The sequence below is a fragment of the Theobroma cacao genome, chromosome 8 (genome assembly GCF_000208745.1).
Source record: "Theobroma cacao cultivar B97-61/B2 chromosome 8, Criollo_cocoa_genome_V2, whole genome shotgun sequence".
Taxonomy (NCBI): domain Eukaryota; kingdom Viridiplantae; phylum Streptophyta; class Magnoliopsida; order Malvales; family Malvaceae; genus Theobroma; species Theobroma cacao.
In genome coordinates this window covers 5,331,181-5,354,148 of record NC_030857.1, presented here as the reverse complement: position 1 = coordinate 5,354,148, position 22,968 = coordinate 5,331,181, and the positions used below count along the sequence as shown (strand labels likewise).

The following is a 22,968-nucleotide window of genomic DNA, read 5'->3' as shown; positions in this document are numbered from 1 at the left end:
TCTGTTTGTCTTCCTTATTTGCCTTCCAATGGATCAAACTACACGTCAAAGTTTTTGTATTCATATATTTTATTTTATTTAATTTATATATTTAAAATTAAAATAATTTAATTTCTTAATTTTAAAAATTATTTTAATTTAATTTCTCCTTTAATAGCATTCAATTTTATCACTCTAAGGAATAATCTTAGCGTTGACGTGGTATATTTTGATTATATGACATCTAGTGATGTAACATGTCACATGAATTAATATGATAATGTGGTAATTCTGACGTGACACTGATATGTTACCATGTCGATGTCACAAGGCAAATAAAAAAAATTTGAAAAAAATTTGTGCCACATCATAAAAATGAAATTGAACAAAAAATATATAGTATAGGAACTAAATTGAACAAAATTGAGATGTTGAAAAACTATATTGAAAAAATTTTTAAAAATATAAAATTTTAAATAAATAATAGATATACTTATTAATAAGCCAAATCTTTAAGTATAAAAGATTTATAGTGTTAAAATATATATATAAATATTTTCTTACTTAATTATTTGATTTTACAATATATACATTAATTTATTTTTTTATAAAAATTAAGTTTGAATTCTCCTTCTATAAAAAATTTTGAAAAAAATTTTATACCTAAGGTCAAATTGCATTATGTTGGAATAAAATAATATAAAAGGACTAAATAAATTTTTTTCTTCTATTTATAATAGTACAAAAATTTAAAATTTATTTTACTTAATTTTTAACTTGAGTTGAATTCAAATTAACAAAATAAGTTGATTTAGTTACAATTTTCACAATTTACAAATATCCATTTTTTTACAATTATTCAGTCCTTACCCAATTTACCTTTTATCTCAATTTATTCAAAGTTTTTTATAAAATAATTTTATTTAAATTCAAATACCACAATCAAATTCTGCTAAATTTAAATTTAAATTATTAATTTAGATCTACAAAAAATTTAAAAATACAAAATAAAATGGTGTAAATATTTACAATTATATTTAACTCTATCAACCATAAATACAATATTTAATCTAGAAAATTTCAACCTAAAAAATACAATCTGAAATATTAAACAAAATAAAAACATAAAAAATAAAAAAATTGAAGGGGTGGAGTAACTCAGATTTTATGATTGTAATAAATGGTTTGTCACGTCCAAATTAAGCAAGTCAGAACAAAAAATTATTTTTATAATCATTACTAACACAATATCTTCCTTTTTTATTTTTTAAAAGAAAAAACTAAATCAACCTATTTTACTAATTTGAGTTCAGCTCTAGTTAAAAACTAAATCAAATAAATTTCAAAATTTTGTACTACTATAAATAAAAGAAAAAAAATTTATTTAATTTTTTTTGTTATTTTATTTCAGCATAATATAAGTTATTCATCTAAATTTGACTTTAAGTATAAAATTTTTTTCAAAAATTTTCTTAGAGAAGGAGAATTCAAACTTAATTTTTGCAAATAAGATAAATTAATTTCAATATTTTATAATCAAATAATCAAGAAAGAAAATATTTATATATATTTTTTAACACTATAAATCTTTTACACTGAAATATTTGACTTATTAATAAATATATTTATCATATACTTACAGATTTATATTTTTTAAATATTTTTTTAATTTAGTTCATGTATTATATATTTGTGTTCAATTTCGTTTCTATGACGTAGCATATTTTTTTTTGAAATTTTTTGACTTGTCACATGATATTGATATGTCAGTATGTCAGTGTCAAGCGACACTACCATGTTATCACATCGATACCACATCATCAAAATGTACCACGTCCATGTTGATATCAGCGTTGATATCATCTCTTTTAACAGTCATTAAAAAAAATAAATTAAAGTAATTTTTAAAATTAAAAAATTAAAATATTTTAATTTTAAATATAAAAATTAAATAAAAAAATACATAAATATAAAAAATTAATGAATTTTTTCATCCCTTCCAATGAATTTGAGAAACCAAACCCATTATATTAGGCTGAACATGGTATTATAATGGACGAATCAGGCACCGAACAGACTCCTTCGGTTTGGGTTTTCTTTGGGCCCATGACTAATTCTGCTGTAGGTCTTTACTTAAAAATTCAAAACTTGTCTCATATCCTATCAGTGTCATCCAGCCAATTGCACAAAGCTCTCATTGCCTAAAAATTCAAAAACTATTTCATTTTTAATAGGCGTGACTGCACTTAATTGTGTAACTTTTCGTTGTACTGAAATCTTTATTGGAATCGATGAGAAGAGTTCCGAGAAGTAGAAACAATTCACTTGCTTCAAGTCTATTTTGATTTTAATATTACTTATTACGAATACACATTTTTGACTCAAAAACACATTTATCAAACAGGGAATCTTTATTTATAATATAGTATTAACAGAAATATGTAGCTTAATTTTTTATGGATGACGATGAAGCTTTAGTCATGTACAGACTAATTCCGCGGTGATTGTCGGCGGTTTTGATTTGTACAATGTGCAATACTGTCATTTTAAAGGAAAAAATTTACTTGGCGAGAAAGTTAGAATCCCACAGGATTAGAACAATCTAGAATCAATGGGTCGATTGGTCCGAGAAGGAGCTTCTCGGTAAAGTCAACTAACGCTGGTACATTAGAAGAGAGAAGCGGCAGAAAAGAAACAAGAGAAAAAAGTGAGAGAAGTTGGAGAGGGGATATGGAAATGAGAGGGGTCGAGTTTTTGCCAAACGAATACGGGTATGTGGTTCTTGTTCTTGTTCTTTATTGCTTTCTTAATTTCTGGATGGCAGGCCAAGTCGGGAAGGCTCGCAAGAGGTACAAGGTTGCGTACCCAACCCTCTACGCCGTCGAATCTGAGAACAAAGATGCCAAGCTCTTCAACTGTGTTCAGGTTTGGATGAATTTTGCTTTGTTATAATAATAGTAATAGTAATTAGAATAGTTTGAAACAGAATCGTTAATTATTGCAGAGAGGGCACCAGAACTCGCTGGAGATGATGCCGATGTTCTTCTTACTGATGGTGTTGGGAGGGATGGGCCATCCTTGCGTGTGCTCGGCGCTTGGAGTTGTTTACATCGTCACCCGTTATTTCTACTTTACTGGCTACGCCACCGGAGATCCCCAGAACCGTCTCAGTATTGGGTCGGGTTTCTTTTTCCCTTATTGTCATACTTGGATGATTGTTTTTCCACTGTTAATTGTTGCTAATAACTGCTAACTTCTATCTGCAGGAAATATGGGTTCTTGGCGTTGCTGGGCCTCGCGATTTGCACCATTTCATTTGGAGTAAATCTGCTTCGACGATGATTTCTGACTTCAGACTACTGCAATCTGCTTTGCTACCTTCCTCTGCTTTTGCCTTTCGCTTTTGGTGTAGTTGACATAGGCAATAAATTAGTATGGACTGATATTTGCTCAGTGTGATCAAGGTTATGTATTCAAACAGCCTTCTTATGTTCATGTCTTCATAATACATTTTCAGCAGTCGCATAAATTTCTAATAATTCACAGTTTAGATGTGTAAGCTCAGTGATGGTATTATAACTTTTTATATAGTTTAAAGCATAAATCTTTATAAAACTGGTCAACCAGTTCTCCAGTTTCTAAACTTGTTGCCCGTGTTAGGAAGTCAAATTCAGATGCCTGGCGTTGCCTTGCTACATTGGATCAAACCAAGGTACAAAATATGATTGCAAAGCATGGCAATGGCACTTATATAGGTTGCTGGTGAAAACTCAGGGTAATGAATTAGTAAAATTAGAGCACCGACTGAAACCAGGTCACAAGATGTATCTAACGCAACCAGCAAATAGGAAGCCAAAGAGATGAGTCAGGCCTCAGATTCACAAGCCCAGCTGTGCCAAACTCTTGAAACACCTCACTTTCAGCTTGGGTTTTTCACCAGAATTATTTTGGAGTCCGATTTTAGAATCAAAACATTGTACACTGAAAGCAATATCATTCCAGAAAAACATATAGATAAGTTTCTCACTGGCCTTTAACTGACGATTCCTTATAATTAGTGGCTCATTGTAGCCAATATTCAGGAAGTTGAGGCTTCAGCTTCAAGACCAAGCACCTCCCCTAATGTCAACATATGGAATTGCTCCAGGAAATCTGGTCGCGGAATTGATAGATATTGGGAAACTTGTTGCATGGTTGGCCGGGATTGTGGATTGCTATGTAAGCATAAGAAAAGTGCCTTGATGAGAAAGACAATATTTGCCACCATTTGATTTGCTGGAGGTGAGATGCGCTGGTCCAGGAGATCCTTTAATAGCAAATGATAGTAAGTTGAGGATGATAGAGATGAAATTAGATCACCTGGATATCTTCCCGTTATAATTTCTAGTGCCACCACTTCGAAGCTATCAACATCACATTTTTCATTCACTTCCATTGTATATGCAAGCTCTGCAAAGAAAGAGATGATCATTGATTGCTGGTGTCATGTATATTTTCTAAGAGTAGGCAATACTAATTTTTAAACTCATAGTTGTAATAACGTTCTTGTTGATAAATTTAATTTTATTCCCAATCAAGTTGAAAGAATACAACCTAAGGTCCCAAACTGGGCACCAAGAATAACTATATACTGCTCCTGTTCAGAAGAATATGCTAATCTTCATTTTCAGCTAGCGAATTCACGTCTATAGCTTCAACTATGGAATAGGGTACTGAAAATAGCTGAGAAAATTTGGAAATTCCAAGGGCCCTGGGGATCAGCAGCTCCTTGTAAATTCCAGAGCCCCAGCAATCCCTAATTTTCCTGCTAAAATAAAGTAGCCAGGGAACTCGAACACTCAAATTATGTCATGTTTATCAATACAAATTACTAACTTAATGTATCAGCTTCAGTTATGTGCCTCTAGATTGTAAAGCAGAGAAATCTACAAGAAAAAACAAGATGATAATAAAATGTTAAGCTGATAGCGACATCCCATAAGACAAAGTCTAAAACTAATCTCGTGAATAAGTATGGTAAGGTCGCAGAATTTGGGAATTGGGTGGAGGGGAGTTGGGAGTGGAAGGTGGAGACTAGGAGACAATTATTTGATTGGGAGATTAAACAGTGGGCGCATCTGCAAGGTATGCTCCAAGAACAGCAGCTTAGCAAGGATTTCAAGGATGAGGTGATTTGGAAAAGGGAGCCTAGTGGAAAATACACATTTAAATGTTTTTGTAAGTATACTTTGTCTTCCATTGATTCTACTGATGGGATTTGGAAACTTGTGTGGGCGAAATTAGCTCCCTTGAGAGTGGAGCTTTTTATGTGGCAAATGCTTTTGGGTAAGATAGGGCTAAAGGAGGAGTTAGTCAAAAGAGGTATTCAATTGAATAGTTCTTTGCTTTGTGTCTTGTGTAATTTGGATCGAGAAACTTGTAACCATCTTTTTGTTGAATGTATGAAGATTTGGAAAATATGGATGGGTTGGTGTAAGAGTTAGGGTGTTACATGGACTTCTCCGAAAACGAATAAAGACTTCTTTGAAGCATGGAATGGGTTCCAACCTGGGGACTTTGATAATAGAATATGGAAGATGGCCTACTTTGCTATAGTGTGGTCTATTTGGAAATTCAGAAATGAATGAACCTTTAACGGTAAAGAATGGGATGCAGAACAATGCCTCCAATTGGTCAAGGTTAAGGTGGCAGCTTGGGCCAATGCCAAATTGCCAAGGGACTTTTCATCAATGTTAGATATTTACAAACAGCCTCCAATCCAAAGTTTGAATGGGAAATCAATGCTAGGGAGGAAACAAATTAAGTGGGAGATGTCGAAACCAGGCCAAATGAAATTTAACGTGGATGGAGCAACGAGAGGAAGCCCGGGTCCAGCTGGAATTGGAGGCATCCTCAGAGATTGTAACGGTGTGGTGAAAGGGACATTCTCAAAGCCAATAGGATCAGTTGACGCTAACCTTGCGGAGATCTTAGCTGTGAGGGAAGCATTTGTGATCTTCTCTACTTCTAGGTGGAAAAATGACAAATTCACTATGCATTGAAAGCGATTCAAGCAATGCGGTTAAGTGGACTAAGCAACCAGATATGGCTCTCTAGAGAATGAGGAAGTGACTGATTCAAATGGAAAGGATGAAGGAGGAATTAAATGGTTGGACGATTAGACATGTCATGCGTGAAGCGAATGAGAGAGCTGATAATATGGCTAAGCAAGATGTGCAACTTCAGTATGATATTATTCGAATATTTCAATATGTTTGGTTTTGTTTATTGTTGATTTTTGTGGATTCCGGATGAGAACTTGCAGAAAGGAGCTAGGTTATAGGTGTAGAAGGTCTTATAATTTTAGATCCCTTAGTGTTTGTTTAATGTGTTTGGACTATTATGTGGTTAGTTGATTTGGTTCAAGAGGGTTCTGAATGGCTTTACAAATGTATAGGATTTCGAGGTTAGGACGTTAAGGAATGCTGGTTGATGCCCTAAGGATGTTTATAGAGCCGTGGGCTATTTTCTTTCAATATTTTGTTTTAAGTGAGGGGAAGTCTTGTGAGGGAGTAGTGGATTTATCCAGTAGGGGTATTGCTCCCATTATCTCTTGGGTTTTGATTTTGTTGCAGATGTACCCCTGTAAAGGAATGCTTTTGTACTTGTTATTTATCAAAGTTCACCTATGCTTTTCAAAAAAAAAAAAGTCTAAAACTAATGTTATCGGTCAACAGAAACCAGAACAAAGCCAGCCATGCGCCTTAGCATTACAATTTGCAACTTAAATGAAGAGAGGGAAAGCCACCAACACCACCTTTGTAGGGAGAAAAACGATACAGGAAAAGGAAGCAAAAAGTGAGAACTGTGTTGGAAAGTGACCTTCAATCTGGAGTAATCTGCTGCTGAAGGAGTAATCTTCAATCTGGAGTAATCTACTGCTGAAGGAGTAATCTGCTGCTAAAGTCTGCTGTTGAAGGTTGGAGGAAAGCAACTGCAGTAACTGTTTTTTTAAACGAATGTTCAAGCTAAATAAAACGGAGGCACTTAAATGTTTTAAGTTTGTGAAACGATGCCATTAGTATCGTTTCACTAGCTTTTTAATTTTTTCTTGTAAAACGCTTTTCATGAGTGTCATTTTGTTAGTCCAACGGTCATATGCTTGTTTTTTTGTTGGGTTTTGTTTTCTCGAGGCTACATCTAAGGAATTACTTAGTAATGAGTATAAATTTGTTTTGTAGCTGTCATCTGGTAATATCCTGTTGATCAATGAAATTCCCAATTTTCTTTTAGCTGATGCTCTGTTCTTCTCTTTCTTCATCTTTCTTACTCAGCTATTGTTAATAAATCTCACATTCTTTTACATGGTATCAGAGCTCGTCTTCTCAAGGGACCTGTAACACTTGTTTTTGATCGAAGCATCATCAAATTCAAAATGTCTACAACTGGATTTAGTGTAGCCGCACCTCCTATGTTTACTGGTGTTAATTATCCTTTATGGGCAGTGAAGATGAGATCATATCTCAAGGCATTCGATCTGTGGGATGTGGTGGAATCTAGTGAGATGCTTGTTCAAAGCCATGCTAATTCGACTCTAGCCCAGATTAAGCAACACTCGGAGGAAGTTGCAAAGAGATACAAGGCTTTGATTAGCCTGCAAGCAGCTGTGTCAGAGTCGATCTTTGGTAAGATTATGCATCTGGAGGATCCTAAGCAAGTTTGGGAGAGCATAAGAGAAGAATATCAAGGCAATGACAGATCAAAGGTGCTGCAGATTATGAATTTGTTGAGACAATTTGAGGTAATAAAGATGAAGGAAGATGAGGGTATTCAAGAGTATACGGATAAGATGTTGAAGCTGGTGAATCAGCTCAGAATGCTGGGACAAGAAGTTACTGATTAGAGGATGGTCAACAAAATATTAGTGAGTATGTTAGACAAGTTTGAATCAAAGGTGACTTCACTGGAGGATTCAAAAGATCTGACTAAGATCTCAGTGAAGGAGTTGATCTCTACTCTATTGGCTTTTGAGTAGAGAAAAGCTCTCAAGGATGAAGACTCTATTGAGAATGCCTTAGTAGCTAAAACTAAGGGTTTGAGAGCTAAATCTGAAAGCTCTAAGAAGAACAGTGCTAAAGGCACTAATGCTGGATCTGCAAAACAAGGGAAGAATCATGACAAATTTCCTCCCTGTACTCACTGTAAAAAGACCAATCATACTCCAAAGTATTGTTGGTATAGACCTCATGTGAGGTGTCGATCTTGCCAGCAACTTGGACATGTGGAGAAGGTATGCAAAGCCAAGAAACAAGAAGTTAAGGGCAAGGCTGCAGTGGCTGAAGAAAAAGAAGAATCTGAGGAGGTATTGTTTATGGCTAAGGCAGATGATGAGATTGCTGAGAAGAGCATTTGGCTGATTGACAGTGGCTGCTCAAATCATTTGACAGGTAATGTTAATCTCTTTACTGAGCTTGATAAAAGCTATAAGGCTCGTGTGAAAATAGGTAATGGTTTCTACATGAAGATTCTTGGAGTAGGCACCATAGGAGTGAAAACTGCATCTGGAATGAAGTTTGTGCATGATGTGCATTATGTGCCTGAAGCTGATCAGAACCTACTTAGTGTAGGTCAATTAGATGACAATGGTTATGCATTATTGTTTAAAGATAGGCATTGCACTATATTCGATCCTGCTGGTGTTGAATTGTTAACAGTGAGCATGAAGAATAAATGTTATCCTATGAAGTTGTCTGAAACTAAGCAGATAGCTCTCTATGTTGAGAAAGATTCATCTGAATTGTGGCATAAACGTGTTGGTCATGTGAATTATAATTCACTGTCAACAATGAATTCAAAAGAACTTGTAATAGGTCTGCCTAACATTGTTAAACCAGAGAAGTTGTGTGATGTTTGTTAGCTTGGAAAGCAGACCAGGAAACCTTTTCCTAAGGAGAGTAGTTGGAGAGCCACAAAAAAGTTGGAGCTAGTTCATATTGACCTGAGTGGTCCTATGAAGAATCTCTCATTGAGTGGAAGTAGGTATTATATCCTATTTATTGATGATTTCTCTAGTTACTGTTGGATTTACTTCTTGAAAAATAAGTCAGAAGCTATAAAGAGTTTTTCTGAGTTCAAAGCACAGGCTGAGAACTTTACTAGTCTAAACATCAAGGTGCTAAGGACTGATAATGGAGCTGAATACACTTCAAATGAATTTGAGAAGCATCTGTCAACAGCTGGGATTCACCATCAGTTAACTGTTGCTTATAGTCCACAGCAGAATGGTAAGGCTGAAAAGAAGAACAGAACAATTGCTGATATGGCAAGGTGTTTGTTACTACAGTGTAATCTTCCTATGAAGTTTTGGGCTGAGGCAGTTAACACTGCGAACTACATTCAGAACAGAAGCATCATTAAGGCATTGGTGTTTAAAACTCCTTTTGAGATCTGGTATGGACAAAAGCCCTCTGTCACTCACTTTAAAGTCTTTGGTTGTATGTGCTATGCTCGAATTCCTGATGTAAAGAGGTCTAAATTTGATGTCAAAGCTTATACTGCTGTGCATATTGGATATAGTGACAAATCCAAGGGTTATAGGTTATATGATTTAGATGCAAACAAGGTGGTTTTAAGCAGGGATGTGGTCTTCGATGAAAGTCATTGCTGGAATTGGGATAAGAAGATTGTAGAATCTGTTTCTGGTATTCATGATGTAGAAAATCATCAACCACTGGTTGATAGTGATGATTCTGATGTTGAGGATGAAAGTAAGGCTGTGAGAGGAACAAGGACACTGAAGGATATATACAGCAGATGTAATCTTGCTGTTGTTGATCCTGTCACTTATTCTGAAGCTGTGGTGGATGAAAACTGGAGAAATGCTATGAATGCTGAAATCTCCATGACAAAGAAAAATAATACCTGGTTACTTGTGGATAGACCAACAGATCACAAGACAATAGGAGTCAAATGGATATTCAGAACTAAACTGAATCCTGATGGCTCGATAAACAAAAACAAAGCCAGATTGGTTGTTAAGGGATATGCTCAGATTTATGGAGTTGATTATCTGAAAACCTTTGCACCGGTTGCCAGACATGACACTATCAGAATGCTTGCTGCATTAGCTGCCAAAGATGGGTGGAAGATATATCATTTAGATGTAAAGTCTGCTTTTCTAAATGGTAATCTGTCTGAAGATGTTTTTGTGGAGCAACCTGAGGGGTATGTTGTACCAGGGGCAGAGGACAAGGTTTGTAAACTGGTTAAGGCATTATACGGTTTAAAACAGGCACCTAGGGCCTGGTATGACAGGATAGATGCTTATTTTTCCAGTCAAGGTCTACTGAAAAGCACAAATGAATCGACTTTGAATGTGAAGATATCTGATGGTACTGCAAAGTTAATTGTTGCTGTATATGTAGATGACTTACTAATCACTGGATCTGATGGTGATTCATTGATTGATTTTAAAAGCCAGATGATGAAAGATTTTGAAATGACAGACCTGGGATTAATGACTTATTTCTTAGGTATGGAGATTCTGCAAACTGGTGAGAAAGTGTGGTTACATCAGACTAAGTATGCCAAAGATCCGTTAAAGAAGTTCAATATGTCAACTTGTAAGGCTGTAGCAACTCCATTGGCTTTTGGAGATAAACTTTGTAAAAAGGATGGTTCTGCAGCAGCTGATGGTTCAATTTACAGAAGTCTGATAGGTTCATTGTTGTATTTGACAGCAACTAGACCAGATTTGATGTATGCTACATGTTTATTATCCAGGTTCATGCAGGCTCCTACATTGATACATTTTAAAGACCTGGGGCTGAGTATCCCAAGGTGCCAGCAAAAGAAGTCCAGTTGGATGAGTCAGGTTTTAGAAGGCTGGCAGTGCCAAAGTCAGAGATGTGAGCCTCGTATTCCAAGTCCAGGAGACCATTTTTGCTTGATATGTCCCGGTGGACTACCGGAACGGAGCAATCATGATGCATGTAGGATAAGGCATATGACACACACTTTATAACATTCATCCTTTTGATCCAATCGAACTTCATTGCTTTTTCCTCACTGCTTAGCAACATTGCCAAGCTCCCATCTTCAAAGAACTCACAAGCCAACAAACAGTATTGTGGATGCCAACAAATACCATAAAGCTTCACAATGTTGCGATGTCGTATCTCAGTTAACACATGAACCTCACTTGTAAAAGCTTTTAGAATGGTCATTCCAGCTTCTGGTGGTGTGTGAAGTTTCTTAATGGCAAGGACTTGACCTGTTCAGCTCAGCTTTGTATAAACTTCCAAATCCTCCTACTCCAATACAATGTTTTTGAGTCAAATCCTTCGGTTGCTTTAAAGATGTCGGAATGCTCCAGTTTTCCATCGTAGCTCCATATTGTGATCTGCTCTTCTCTTGATTCATTTTCTTTGTCCCTAAGTCTTTTCCAAGAAATAACGGTATTCCAACTATGATTAATAAAAGAGCTAGACAGCCAAAGAGTAGAACTAAGATCAATAGGACTCTGTTCCCCTTTCTTCCTCGGGGATCTTGGCTTGTCAACGGGCAAGGGTTCAAATCAGGGAATCTCCACACAAGTCCTTGCTATTTCTCAATGATTCAAATGGAGCCTTGCTAAAGGCTTTAGAATTTTGAAGACGACCTTCAAACTGATTATAGGATATATCAACAGATGTCAAACTCAACATGTTGTCAAAAGTAGATGGAATAGAGCCAAAAATTCTGTTGTGGGAAAGATTTAATGTCTCCAATCGTTGCAGTTGTGCAAGCTGAGACGGTAGCTTTCCTGCCAAAATGTTATGAGTAAGATCAAGAATTTGGAGGAATTGCAATTTGCCAATCTCAGAGGGGATATCTTCATTAAATTTGTTCCTACTTAAATTCAAGTAAATTAGATTCGAGCACTTTCCTAGTTGACTGGGAATTGAAGCACTCATACCGTTTGCTGCGAGGCCTTATCAGATAGCATCTGAATTTCCAGGGGAATGCTACTTGACAACAGGTTATCATCAAGCAAAAGGATGGTCAATGATATCAACCTTCCAAGTTGCGTTGGAATCTCCCCTGTTAGATGATTTAAGGAGAGATCAAGTATTTGTAGCTAACGTGCTTCCCCAAGGTTAGGTGGTATTTGACCAGAGATGTTATTATTGGAAGATTTCGAGCTTGTCAAATTGTGGCATTGTCCCCAGTTGTCAGATAGCTCTCCAAACAGTTGGTTATAACTTAAATCAATGTAATTCAAGTTTGGATACGTGCCAAAACCTTCAGCTATGTTTTTTTTTTTTTTGAAAGGTGCCTTCAGCTATGTCTCCACTGAGCTGATTTTGTTCAAGCCTAATTCTTATTAAGCTGGTGTAATTTTTCAATGTCTCTGGTATGGGACCTGAAAAATGGTTGTTTTCTACAGTGAGTATCTCAAGCAATCCACCAAGGCATATGTTTTCAGGTAAATTTCCAGTCAATTCATTCTCAGCTAATTGAAAACTTTTGAAATGGGTAATGTTTATTCCTGAAGGAATCGGACCAGAAAGCTCGTTCATAAAAAGGTGAAGTCGGTCCATGTTGCTTAAGTTTCCTATGGAATCAGGAATTTTACCAGTGAGACTATTATTCCACAGTTGAAGCTGATGGACAGATCTAAGCATTCCTAACTTTGCGGGAATGGGACCAGAAAGTTCGTTGCTAAAGAGGTAAAGGAATGATAACTTGGTTATGTTACATATGGAAGAAGGGATGGTACCAGTAAGATGGTTCCTTACTAAATCAAACAAGTCAAGAGATCTTAGCATCCCTAATTCTTCAGGTATGGAGCCAGAGAGTTCATTGTCACCAAGATATAGATTAACCAAGTTGCTCAAATTCCCCATAGAAGAAGGGATATTACCTGTGAGTTTGTTTTCATGCAAAATGAGTTGAGAAAGTGATCTCAACTTCCCTATTTCTTGCGGGATGGTGCCACTTATATTGTTATGATCCAAGGAAATGTGGCCAAGACTTGAAAAGAGGCTTTGTTCTGATGGAATACTTCCAGAAAGACCATTGTAAGCCAAATCAAGGAAGGAGAGTTTGGAAAGATTACCAATATATGAGGGAATGGTTCCAAAAAGTAAGTTTTTCCGAAGCTCCAATCTAACTAAGTTGGGAAAAGACCAGAAGTTGAAAAAATGAAGTGTACCTTTTAAACTATAATTTCCTAGGCTGATATTGGTGACGCTGCCATCATTGTTACAAGCAATTCCAACCCAATTGCAAGGATTGCTTCCATTCCATGAAGACAGAATAGATTGGCTTTGGTTATCAAGACTACTTTTCCATTTTAGAAGAGCCCTTGCTTCCTTCGCTGCCTCTATTTCTTGATCTCCAGCTATAGCAGCTAAGGAAGAAGTTGGGGAGAGAAGATAAATTGAAAGGAAGACAAAGAAATAGATTACAAGCAATAGTTTCTGAACAGAGGATGCCATCAGAAGGGTTATGGAATCAAACGAATAAGAATACATAGCTGCATGGAGAGGTACTTATTGAAAGCTTGGGGTCAAAATACTCCAACAGTATTGTTGGATTTTAGGCACTTAATAACGTTAATGGACTTTAAATTTAAGTGGTTGCGAGTAGCTTTCATAGTTGACTAATTTCGTGAAAACAAGTCCATTCCCATTTGCAGATTTGCTAAAATCTATTTAATTTAATATTCTTTTAACAGACACAATGTAAAATACATCAATTCAAAAATTTTGATCATTAATATCCTGTATGAAAAAAATACATATTACAGTTAATAATATACCTTTTATATTTTTTAATGATTTATATTGTATAAGAAATAAAATTCAAAATAATTAAAGATTATAACTTCAAGAAAAAACAATTTAAAAGCAAACCAAATCAAACAATCTTAATCAACAGTGAAGAATTTAGAATTTCCTTTCTTGCTAAGGTGGCAAATATCTAATTTTGTGACTCGAAAACATGGTCCAAAACCTAACATGATTTAATTTAGAAAACCTTATTATATATATGATGCAAACACGAACATATCTAATACGAAATTTATTCATAAAAATAGACCTTTCTATAAATTCTAGAATAGATACCATTCAAAGGGTTTTTTTTGTCCCTCATCCTAGATCTTATATTAAATGTCATTTATGCCAGTAAGGAAAATTCTTGTGTGTGTGCACCCAATGCCTCTGTTTCTCAACCCTAATTAACCCATCTATAGCACCGGGGGATATGCATCACCATTTATTTGTAATGTTATTATATTATCATCAAATTCCAAGTTCTAAACTTTCCATATAATTTTATTTCCTACATCAGCATATCTAGTTTTCCTTGTCCACCATGTTTTGCAATCTTAAACTGATAGGTAGTGAACCAGAACACATTTCACATACATCTGAATTGCTTTATCTGTAAAAGCCTTGGGATTTGTCATTGAACCAAAACGAGTTGAAAAGGCAACTTAATTAAGACCAAAAATTTCGAGCCGACCGTAGATTTCTTTCCTACGGAGAGCCAATCATTGAGCAGCTTGTGCCAGCATATGTAGTTTTCAGTTTATAAACAAGGAACGGGAAAGCAAAACCGACATTTGTACTGTGGATACACTGATGGATTGAAAGTCAAAAGTCCTAATAAAAACGTATTAATATCTGTATGGTTTGACCTTTATTTCACAAAGGAGACTGACTCACAGCTTTGAATAAAAAAGAAGCGTAATTAATTCAGAGTTTAATTATTTATGGAAATGCAGTCTGTATAGTTGCATAATGCATATTGGATGGCGTGGTAAATAGCCATGCATGTATTGGAGAAGTATTCTGTCTTTATTTGAACCTGAAAATAGACAATATTGATTGCATCTAATTAAACTTAATTATTCCTAGAAATATAAGTGAGTTACAATTTCTGATGTAGCATATGACATAGTATAATGACAGCTAAAATGAGATTAAAACTTTTAAATGAAATATAGAAAATAAGTTCCATAATGAAGGCTACCTATCCTGTATCCTCCATGGATAGGTAGCAATCTTTAAGTACAAAAAAAAAAAAAAAGTTCCATAAGGAGGGACTGTTTGCTTGGAAATTAAACTGCAAAGTTGATATATGATCACTTCAAACATGGATATATGATCCATGGAAACCTAAACTGTTATATATCCTATTTCCTGTGCAAATTGTGTTTAATAATGGAGTTAATTAGGAATAACATGGAAACATATTTAAAGTAAATTATTGCTCTTAATTGAATTGTAATATATTTTGTATTTGCTTAATTTTTGTTTAAAAGAAAAAGAAAGAAGGGGTCGTGTTCGACATTTTCAATCACCATATTCCGTTCTAATTGATGCGTTTGAATGTCAAATACTGGCATCAACAATTTCAGACTCATCGATATAAACATCTGTTAAATTTCCCAAATATATTTTCACGTGGCTTTGCCCTCTTTGCGCTCATCTTTAGACAATTCGATAGCAAGTCCTTTAAAGGGTCCATTTCTAAATTTGGGGGAGGGGAAAAAGAAGTCCATTAATAGTATTTCCCATGGGCCTAAGGCTTCCACCAAGACATATCCATGCCCATCTCGTGTGGCCCTTTGGCTTCATTCAGGGGCCTTACTTCGACAGCCTTTACTCTTTAGCTGGATTTCTTTGTTTCCACCCACACAACATTTCATTTCTTGTATCCCAAATGATCCAGGTTAACATGAGAAATTCCACAAAAAATTATTGAATTTATGATATAGAGATTGAATTTTTAACATTCAGATGGTATAGGGACAAATATTCTGCAGTAATTATGGTATTGGGCTCATTAGTGGTTCGAAAATTCAGAATTGCATAGCGATGTTAGCCTCTTGAGAAAGTCATCTTTAAATTTGTTCCCTTCAAAGCCTTGGAATGTTCAGCTTCACTTCCCTAGCTAAATGTCTAATAGGGGGATATACATAGACTTCTCTTTGTGAATTAAGTTATGAAGAAAAGATAAACCAGACAATTTAATAGAAGCTCCTAACTTTCAAAACGAAATATATATTCTTACATGTAACTAAGAACAAGTAGCTTGGTGGGCACCATTTTTTTCTGTATTCAATTACTATAATAGAATTAATGATGAACAGTTACACACAAGGGTATGAAACTGCTCTCATTGGAGTACCAAAATGTTTATGACATCAGGGTACCAAAATTCTAGTCCTTTTACCTCTGATCGTACACAAAACTAAACAAACAACATTCAATCATTACCAAACATTTCTAAAGGGTGGCCTCTTAGATGTAGATCCAAGGATCCTAGCACCAACTAGATTCGGTCGGCAAAGAGCTGAGAAACAGTGTACATGGTCGGTCTAGATTCTGGATTGTTATCTAAACATGAAAAAGCCACCTTCATGATGGATACGAGTTTGTTCTCAACTTCTGGCAGTGGAGGCGAAAGCCTTTGGTCCAACACATTGTTCAGTGGAAGGTGCACTTCAGCAGATAAAAGCGATAGATTGGAGAGAAAATCACCCGGATACGCCCCCATCATCACTTCCAACGCCAGCACACCAAAACTATACGCATCGCATTTTTCAGTCACTTTCATTGTGTAGGAAAGCTCTGCAAAGGAAAAGATAAATAGTTAAATAACAACAGTAATCACACACTCAAGCATTTGACTCATTACTTGATGCATGATCTCTCTAATTAAAAATATGCTATGTCATTTATGAAGCTATAATGAAATCACCTGGTGCAATATATCCGTATGTTCCAGCAACATTAGTCCAATTGGATGAGTCTGGATTGAGAAGCTTAGCAGTGCCAAAGTCTGAAACATGAGCTTCAAACTCCGAATCAAGCAAAACATTGCTGCTCGTTATATCTCGATGAACAATCGGTGGTGAACAGTCATGGTGCAAATAAGAGAGGGCGTTAACTACACCTTTTACAATATTCACCCTCTTATCCCAGTCCAATTTTTTAGCTTCTTCATCGTTCCTTAGAACAGAAGCCAGGCTACCCCTTTCGAGGTACTTATAAACTAAGAAGGAATGCTTTCCAAAGGAACAAAAACCGTAGAACTTCACAATATTTCGATGGCGGATTTCAATTAATGCCCTTACCTCATTTAGGAACTGCTTTTGATCTGCCATTTCACCACTATGCAATGGATGGACTTTCTTCACGGCTACAGTGTCACCCGATGACAGTTCTGCTTTGTATACATTTCCATTGCCTCCCTTCGCGACGCAATATTGAGCATCGAAATCCTTGGTAGCTCTAATGATCTCTTCATATAGTACTTTTCCATTAAAGGAAGATATTGAGAAAAAAGTTTCATCACTCACACTGATTTGTCGTTCTTCGTCCGCATTTTTCTTCCTCTTTTTGAAGATGGAAAACAATGCAACTGATGAAATTGAGAGACCAGCAAGTGACAAAAGAGGGAATAAAGCTGTGAAGAGGGTCTTGTGGTTTTGACCCTTCCTAGAAAAAGGTGTGCAAGGTGGCAACCCGCTAACATTGCCACACAAACCTTTGTTCCCTCGTAATGCTTCTATTGAAGCATTTTGAAATGCTTGGTTGTTGGGAATGGGACCCTGCAGCTCGTTATATGCTATGTCAACAGAGGACAAGCCATGGAGCAGCTCAAAAGAGGCTGGGATTTCACCAGAGAGATTGTTGTAAGAAAGATTTAAAACCGACAAGCTCTGCAAAGAATGAAATTCCACTGGGATCTCCCCTGAAAGCATGTTGTGACTCAAATCTAGCAGATTCAGATGAGTTAACTTGCCTACTTGAATCGGAATTCTTTGGTTAAATTTGTTGATGCTCAAATTCAAGTAGTATAATTTGGACAAATTCTCTATATTTTCAGGGATCGACTTGCTCAGTTGGTTTGCAGACAAGTCAAGATATAAAAGGTTAGATAAAAGTCCTAGTTCCAGGGGTATACCACCAGAAAGTTGATTCCCGTTCAAACAAAGCGCAGTCAAAGAAGTCAACTTTGCAATTTCCATTGGAATCTCCCCAACTATATCATTGGAGGAAAGATCGAGGAGATGTACCTGACTTGAGCTTCCAATCTCAGGTGGTATTCTGCCAGTGATATTGTTCCTTGCAATAGATAGGGCCTGTAAACTTTTGCACAACCCCCAATTAGACGACACTTCACCATAAAATTCATTGTCACTTAAGTCAATGAATTTTAAGCTGGGATAAACGCCAAAATCTTCAGATATATTCCCAGTTAGTCGGTTTCCTCCAAGGTAGACTCTAAGCAAGCTCGTGCAATTTTTCAACCCTTCAGGGATTGGCCCCACAAGATGGTTGTCATTTGCTGTGAAGTATCGAAGTGTTCCACCACGGCAAATGTTTTGGGGCAAATTGCCGGTCAGTTGGTTATGGTCTAATTCCAACATGGTCAATTTCATCAAATTTCCTATTTCTTGAGGTATGGAACCAGAAAGTTTGTTGTCTCGGAGGAACAAAGTTTCTAAGTTTCCCAAATTACCAAATGAAGCAGGAATTGAACCATTGAGTTGATTTTGACTCAACTCTAGATAAACAAGGGCTTTCAAGTTTCCTATTTCCTCAGGAATGGGACCAGAAAGTTGATTATCATAAAGTTGGAGACGTGTAAGGAGTCTCAAGTCACCTAATGAGGTCGGGATCAAACCAGATAGATTATTTTGATAAAGACATATCTCAGTGAGAGATTTCATATACCCTAATTCAGAAGGGATGGATCCAGAAAGATGATTGTGAAATATGTAAAGCACAGATAGCTTTTTCAAGTTTCCAAAAGTGGAAGGGATGGGACCTGTTAGATGGTTGGTGTCCATGTGAACTTCAAACAAATTCGTGATGTTTCCCATTTCTGGAGGAATGGGACTAGAAAGGAAATTATCATCCAGACATAAGGTCACAAGTTGGCTTAAGTTACCAAGAGAAGCAGGAACGGAACCAATTAGATTGTTGGTGGACAAGGTAAGCTCCGTAACCGATTTGAGCTGACCAATTTCTTGAGGAATTGAGCCATTCAACCGATTTTCGGCAAGGTGGAGGGTCTCAAGATGTATAAGGTGGCCAATTTCAGGTGGGATATGCCCGGACAACTTATTGGACGATAAGTCAAGGTAGGTGATTTTAGAGAGCTGACTGATTTGAGGTGGGATTGTGCCATAGAGTTCATTGAAACTAAGATCTAATTCTGCAAGATTAGGCAAAGATGAGAATGGAAATGTATGGAGCGTACCTTTCACACCATAGCCAGTGAGGTTAATCCTCATAATGGTGTCAGCATTGCGGCAATGGATTCCAAACCAAGCACATGGATTTGTTTTTGTTTTCAGGTGGGTGGAAGTATTGGGTGCAGTAGCAGTAGAAATATTCCAAGAAGGCAAAACAGACTGGTTTTGGTTTTGAATGCTGGCTTTCCATTTGAGGAGTGCCAGTGCCTCTGCTGCAGAGTCAGAAGCAACATTAAGTGAAGAATATTGTAATGTAGTCACATACAAGAGTAGTGAAACAAGCAAGGCTACCAACTTCATGATTAAAAAACAGATGTGCATGCAAATAACAACCTTGACGTGATGTATATATATAAACAATTGCAGTTTTCCGTACGTCATAACTAACTAGACGAAGTCTTTCACCCATTTTTGCTCCAGGGTTGACTTCATTTCCGGTCAGTCCTTTCAATGTGAGAAAAGTTGACGAGTTCAAGAATTGGATTTAAGTCTTTGTCTGCTAGTAATGTATGTTTGCCCGTTGAACGGCTCAAGTCAAGTAGTGAACTTGTTGTTCACGGTCACTACCCCCTTTTAGGCTGAACGTATGTTGCACTCTCTCTTTCTGTTTTCCTTTGTCTTTTTCTTTTACGAGCCCCTGGATTCAGATATCACACAATATAGAAGCATTTCTTTCTCCTGTTTTGGGCCCAAAAGCATTTTCCAACAACCCATTTGTAATTCTGTCAGAGATGAGTACCTTGGGTCGAGTGATTAATGAACTTCAAGATGGGATTGGTTCACGACCAAGTATGTTGTCATGTTAGTAACGGAAATGTGATTTATCATGCTCCGATAAGAAGAAAGTTCTTGTACATTAATAAAACTAGCAGACTTTAAAATGTCACATGACTACATATGACTTGCAGTAAAAGATGTAGATGTTTTTATTTATTTATTTGGCTAGTAGATGTTAGTAATTTACCGTTCTTATATATAGTAGATGTTAATAATTTGTCTCTATATCTTGTTGAGCTTGAATTATTTTACTTACAATGCGCTCTCAACCACATCCACTAGGCATGAATCCTTTCATTCTCCATTTCTTGAAGCCTTCTCATTCTCTATGCACTTACGAGGTACTTGGTTATTCCCCATTAAGAACAAAAAACAAAAACAATTTGAATATATTCAAGACTACATTTGTTTTTGGCTACTTGATACATTAGTACTCACTGTAATTTATTTGTCTGAATTCAATTAGCTTTGAAACTATAATCTCAAAGACTTTAATCAACCAGAGGCCAAAGTGTTAGTATTATTGTCATTAATTCAAGTTTTAATTTTGGAAACAATTTCAGCCAATTGATTGTTGCTGCAAGGTAGCGGGGAAGGGAAAGTAAATGGAAAGCTTGATCATTCAAAGCTTCTTGAGAACAATTTCGAATATCTCTTTTAATTTACTTGGTTGAAAATCAAAGCACAGTGAAGATCAACTTCTATGATTTATGAAAATTGGAGGAAGTTATTTCTATGATCTGTGATTCTTCTTTCAGCAGCAAGTCTCCCATGGGCCTAAGGCTTCCACCAAGACAATAAATGCCGAATAATATTGGCATATCGATGCCCATCTTCGAGTGGGCCTTTGGGTTCATTCAGGGGCCTTACTTTGACAGCCTGCAAACTCTTTACCTGGATTTCTTTGTTTCAACCCGTACAAGATTTCATTCCTTGCATCCCAAATGATCCAGATTAACATGATAAATTCCAGCAAAGACTTTCTTTCAGTTAAATGCAGAACACCACGAAACCAGTCCAAGACTTAGACCAAAAAATTTCCCCAAATTAAAACATGTATTTTTTTAAAGATAAAATGCCCTTATTTTTTAAATTTTGATTAAAATTACACAAAAATTTATTAATTTTTAAAATAGACACTTCGTCTTAAAAAAATATTTTTTACTTGACATGCCATTAGTCAACAGTTAACATTTTTATCAATTTGTTGATGTGATAAAAATAAAAAAATAATTTTATCATTGATTAATTTTTATAATTATTATTATAAAATTTTATTATTTTTTATTAATTAAAAAAAAAACTCTTCATTAGGGGCATCGGAGCTCTCATGGGGAGCCCGATCGGGCTCCCAAAGGGGAGCAATGGTGCTCCTCTTTCTTGAGGAGTTGGGTCTTATTTTTTATATTTTTAAGAAAATATAATAATAATTTTTTAAATTAATAAAAAAAATATTTTAATCTGTTCATTATTTTTATTAATAATTTTTGTACCTTAGAGTAAAGTGTCTATATCAAAAACTAATAAATTTTTATGTAATTTTAATTAAAATATTTTACTTTTAAAAAAAATACACATAGAAAGTTAATTAACTAATCAAGTTACACTTAAAAAAGAAGAAATCACTTGAAAAGATAGGTATCTCGTATCCGGACCATTTTCCATTTCTACAAATTAATTAAAATAGAATCGTACGTATGATGTGTCCTCGCTAATGCAAAACCAGAGCAGGCAGTAATAACTGTGTGTATATCTTGTTTTTATTTAAATTAATGAATTCTGAAGCAGGTTTGAGTATTAGAGAAAGGTATTAGCATTAATGTACCAAAAAATAAAAATGAATTGCCAATTGGCATTATTATCCAATACATACAGCGACGAAATTCAATAACTTTATGTACGTAGATGTTTACACATTTATCACATATCCGTTTAATCGAATATAATGTTAATTTAGTAATTTAATATTGACCTCCTAATTTATATAAAGTTAGATCTACACATAATCAAGTATACAAATTCTTTTGTGTAATGTTTATATTTTTCGTAAAGTGTAAAATATAATTCAAAAAATTAAATCTGTAATTTTTTAATGGCGGTCTTTTCGGTGGTTTTCTGGAGTGCGTTCCTCTGATGTTGGTGCGCTACGATCCCATCTGTTGAGGATCTTTGCGATGGAGGCTTCTGTGGGCTCAGCTTTGGAGGGGTGTTGGTTTTCTGGGAATTGGCAAAGCCTTTACTGCACGTTTGGTACAGGGAATAGCTAATCTATTCACTGTCTATTCCCAAGGGAATAGCTTACCTCCGTTTGGTATGGCAATATCACAAAGAATAGCTATTACTTAGTAATAGCTATTCTCTCAAAAGGGGTAAAACTCAGGCATAGTTAAATTCGAGGTTTTTCATGGTTTTTGCTATTCCGTGATCATGGGAATAACTCTGAATTATGATATGACTAAAATGTCCCTTATTGTTTAAAAATATTACAACCCTAGACCTATATATATATTCTCATTTTCCCTTTTTCTTTCTCTCTCTTCTCATTTTCTTTCCTTTCTTATTCTCTCTCTAAGTGGCATCAACGCCGGAGATGATGTTAGTGGCGGCGGCGACGGCAGCGAAAGCGACGGAAGCGGCTGTGACGGTGATTTTATGACCGAATATGGTCGGACCAGGTTACGTCGGAGATTTGGCCAGATCTGGCAGCGGGAAGCACCGGATCTGGTGCTTCCCGACCAGATCCCACGGTTGGATCTGGCACTCCACAACCAGATCCAGCCGCAGGGAAGCGCCGATCTAGCGTCGTAGTGGCCAGATCTGGCCACATGGTGCGCCAGATCGACGTTTTGTTACACCAGTCGTCTTTCCGGCGACCGGCTCATGAAAAAGAAAAAAAGAAAAAGGGAAAAATGGAAATAAAAGAATAAATTATTTATAAAATTTAAAATATTAATATTTTATATATAATTTAA

At 35.9% G+C, this 22,968-nt stretch overlaps 2 protein-coding genes and 1 pseudogene across 2 annotated transcripts; 1 reads left to right on the top strand and 2 right to left on the bottom strand.

The window, feature by feature from the left end:
- LOC18592169 (microsomal glutathione S-transferase 3) lies at positions 2,469-3,543 on the top strand. Its single transcript, XM_018126358.1, has 3 exons — positions 2,469-2,904; positions 2,984-3,156; positions 3,246-3,543. The coding sequence occupies exons 1-3, from the start codon at positions 2,710-2,712 to the stop codon at positions 3,319-3,321; spliced, it is 444 nt and encodes a 147-aa protein (XP_017981847.1). The 5' UTR covers positions 2,469-2,709; the 3' UTR covers positions 3,322-3,543.
- LOC18592168 lies at positions 3,697-13,475 on the bottom strand (annotated as a pseudogene).
- On the bottom strand, positions 15,998-19,519 carry LOC18592167 (MDIS1-interacting receptor like kinase 2). Its single transcript, XM_018125480.1, has 2 exons — positions 16,714-19,519; positions 15,998-16,583 (listed from the first exon to the last, which is right to left on the bottom strand). Exons 1-2 carry the CDS (start codon positions 19,517-19,519, stop codon positions 16,285-16,287), a joined length of 3,105 nt encoding a protein of 1,034 aa, XP_017980969.1. The 3' UTR covers positions 15,998-16,284.